Source organism: Bombina bombina, chromosome 6, assembly GCF_027579735.1.
Source record: "Bombina bombina isolate aBomBom1 chromosome 6, aBomBom1.pri, whole genome shotgun sequence".
Lineage (NCBI taxonomy): Eukaryota > Metazoa > Chordata > Amphibia > Anura > Bombinatoridae > Bombina > Bombina bombina.
Window position 1 is genome coordinate 288,094,777 of NC_069504.1, and position 3,700 is coordinate 288,098,476.

The following is a 3,700-nucleotide window of genomic DNA, read 5'->3' on the forward strand; positions in this document are numbered from 1 at the left end:
TTTCCTATTATCAAATTCTTTTCATTCTCTTGGTATCTTTATTTGAAATGCAAGAATGTAAATTTAGATGCCGGTCCATTTTTGGTGAACACACTGTGTTGTTCTTACTGATTGGTGGGTAAATTCACCTACCAATAAACAAGTGCTTTCCATGGTTCTGAACCAAAAAATAGCTTAGATGCCTTCTTTTTCAAATAAAGAAAGCAAGAGAATGAAGAAAAATTGATAATAGGAGTAAATGAGAAAGTTGTTTAAAAGTGCATGCTCTATCTGAATCACGAAAGAAAAAAAAATTGTGTTGAATGTCCCTTTAAGGTTTGATACTAAATAGGTCCGTACCTCAAGATAACTAAATAAGATGGGTATTTCATTTTAGTGCCGCTAATTGAGAATTTAATATGGTTGCGAGACAAAGATTGCCTCTATTATAGTGTTATAAATATTTTAAAATCAGCTCTCCCTATAAATAGTCAATATTTGTATCCACAAGTTATTTCTGTATTGCATATACATCGAACACCAAATCAAAGAATACCCCGTTATATCTTCCAAGACTACTCAGCTGAAACCTTTACTAAAAGACGCGAAATGGCCCCATACTGTACACAACTCATAAATATGGGAATTAAAACCTCCTTGATGTATCCAGCAAAGTTGAGAATCTTGCATGACTTTAAAACTATTATTTTAAATAATGCTGAAGATGCTAGAAAATTTATAGAAAGTATTAAATCTACGTCCTCTTAGATGGCTATATAAGAGCAATATATCTCTAGACCCTACTAAAATTTAAAATTGATTCGCAGACTGTTGTCCAAACTTTTGTTTCTAATCTATGTGTGTTTTTTGTTTTTTTTCCTTCTTCCTCTCCTCCCGCCTACTTTGTTGCCACTCGCCTATTATGGTCGGATATGAAGAAGCTATTTGATGAAGGATGTAATTAAATTTCTTTCATGTAATACGGGGTGGAATTACTTCCCCTATGAAAAGAAAGCGTATTATTTCATATCTTAAAAAAAATCTTCCCCAGACTTTGTGTTCCGAGTCAGAGAAATTGACCTGTGGCTGGATGGGAGAGATAATTTATACTTCGGCTGTTCATAGAAAAAAGGGAGTGGCTTGCCTCCTTCAAAAAGATCTAGACTACCAAATTATATCTCAACTAGTTGATGAGGAGGGCAAATATGTAATATTAGAAATTAATACACGTTTGGCACGGTGACATCACTCGCAATGAAGTGATGACGCGCAACTTTATTTAAAGTTGACAATGGACAAGTATAGGGAGATGGGGCATGCTGCTTAGAAGCCTATATCTCAGGCATCTAAGCAGTTACAGACCCCCAGCGCTGAAAAGGTAATCGCCTAACCTTTCCAACGGTATAAGACTTGGGGATGTGGAAAAAAACGTTAAAAAATAAATATATTTTAGTACAAATAAAAAAAAGCTCAAAACCAGCTTAGCAACCAGGTGGGAAATGGCTTAGCAGCCAAAGGGTTAAAGGAACAGTCTAGTCAAAAATAAACTTTCATGATTCAAATAGGGCATGTAATTTTAAACAACTTTCCAATTTACTTTTATAATCAATTTTGCTTTGTTCTCTTGGTATTTAGTTGAAAGCTAGGCTCATATGCTAATTTCTTAGCATTTGAAGGCAGCCTCTTATCTGAATGCAATGTGACTTTTTTTATAACCAGAGGGCGTTAGTTCATGTGTGCCATATAGATAACATTGTGCTCACGCACGTGGATTTACCTGGGAGTCAGCACTGAATGGCTAAAATGCAAGTCTTTTAAAAGTCTGCAGATGCTTAGATGCAAGGTAATCACTGAGGTAAAATGTATTAATATAACTGTGTTGGTTATGCAAAACTGTGAAATCGGTAAATAAAGGGACTATCTCTCTTTTTAAACAATACGAATTCTGGTGCAGACTCACATTAAAGAAAAGTTAAACTCAATTAGCCATAAAAGGTTTAATTAAGCCCCCATTTCCCTTAAAGGGACATGAAACGATACATTTTTCTTTCATAATTGAGATGGAGCATATATTTTTAAATAACTTTTCAATTTACTTGTATTATCAAAATAGCTTCATTCTTTTGGTATCCTTTGTAGAAGGTGGAGAAATGCACTACTGGAAGCTATCTGAAAACACCAGTAAGCCAATGACCAGATGCATATATGTGCAGCCACCAATCAGCAGCTAGCTCACAGCTCCTGAGACTACCTATGTGTGTTTTTCAACAAAGGATACCAAGAGAACTAGGCAAAATAGATAATAGAAGTAAACTGGAATGTTGTTTAAGTTTTCATGTTCTGTCTGAACCATGAAAGAAAAAATGTGGGTTGTATGTCCCTTTATTGTGCTGGCAGTCTGGGACACTTTTTTCTTCTTCAAAAAATGGTGACATGTAGGGGCTATTGGAGCTAAATGTAGTATTGCTCTAACCAGCTTTATGTCTCAGTATCTGTGTGTGTCTCTGTGTTAGTGCCTCTATGTATATTTTGGTGTGTGTCTGTCTGTGTTAGTGTTTCTGAGTATGTGTTAGTGCCTGTCTGTGTGTATGTGTCTCTGTCTGTTAGTGTCTTTTTGTATCTGTGCTGATGTCTGTGTGTTTAAGATTGTCCCCGTCTGTGCTAGACAGCTAGTTTCTTTGTGTGTGTGTATGTTTTAATGTTGTTCTATGTGAATATTAGTGTGAGTGCTTGACTGTTTATGCATATCTGTGTTATTGCATGTCTGTTCGTGTTTCTATCTATGGACACACGTTTTAGTCTCTTGGTCAAAAAATGCATGGGGTGCAATCAGTGGTTTAGTAAGGGGGTACAACATTTCTAGTGGTAGTTCTAGGTACCTTTATTTTACCTCACAAACTGCTACTTTACCGTGCTCGGTTCTGCCTGTCTCTGAAGAACCAGATTACATAATTACACGCTGAGCTATCATAGCTAGTGCATACCAAAAAACTACATTTCCCATGACCTCGCGGGCTATAGTGACGCCCCAGGAAACGCTCTCCGCGCTTTCACTTGTGCGTGACAGGAGGATCCGGTGGCACGCAGAAAGTCAGAGGCTGTACTCGTTATAAGACAAGATGGCTGGGCTGCCCCGTAGGATTATTAAGGTAATTACCGTTCATTTAGGTTAATCATGGGGTCTAATGTATTGTGTATTTATCGTAGGGCTGCAGCTGTATGTGGGTGTGATACGTCAGGAATCCGCTCTCAATCTTTAGTGGTGCATCTTCTGTGCTCGCGGGGCCCTGAGACGGATGATTGAAGTAAAGAGCCATTTAGATATGCATACCCTGCCGTACTGATGGCGGCAGAGGAGGGCAGTCATTAAGGCCTTGACAGAACCTGACGCCCATGTGGGCCACACCCACTCAAAGTGAGGCCCCCTGCTTGACTGCACTGTATGAGACCGATCACTGCGTGGGGCCGCATCCCTCCATTGCTTGTCTTTTCCATTCATTCTCTATATAAGCAGTCGATGCGATTGCGTACATTGCTTTCGGCGAGTTGGGAGACCTAAATTATGCCCCTAACGCACATAATCCCTGTATTGATCAAATGAATATTGCCTACACACGTAGCAAACGTAAGAATACTATATCATTGGCTTTCTCAGAAGCTCGTCTAGTTGAGTTACACGTTCTCTAGCTGTCATTAGTTTGCTGTACCTTTTTATGCATAT

General features: G+C 38.4%; 1 protein-coding gene across 1 annotated transcript in view; it reads left to right on the forward strand.

The window, feature by feature from the left end:
• Positions 1–2,997: 2,997 nt before the first annotated feature.
• Positions 2,998–3,700, forward strand: part of UBE2N (ubiquitin conjugating enzyme E2 N) — a 60,177-nt gene continuing 59,474 nt past the window's right edge. The window contains exon 1 of the mRNA XM_053716900.1: positions 2,998–3,128. Within this exon, the coding sequence (XP_053572875.1) occupies positions 3,099–3,128 (30 nt within the window). The 5' untranslated portion in view covers positions 2,998–3,098. The remainder of the gene's footprint in view (positions 3,129–3,700) is intronic.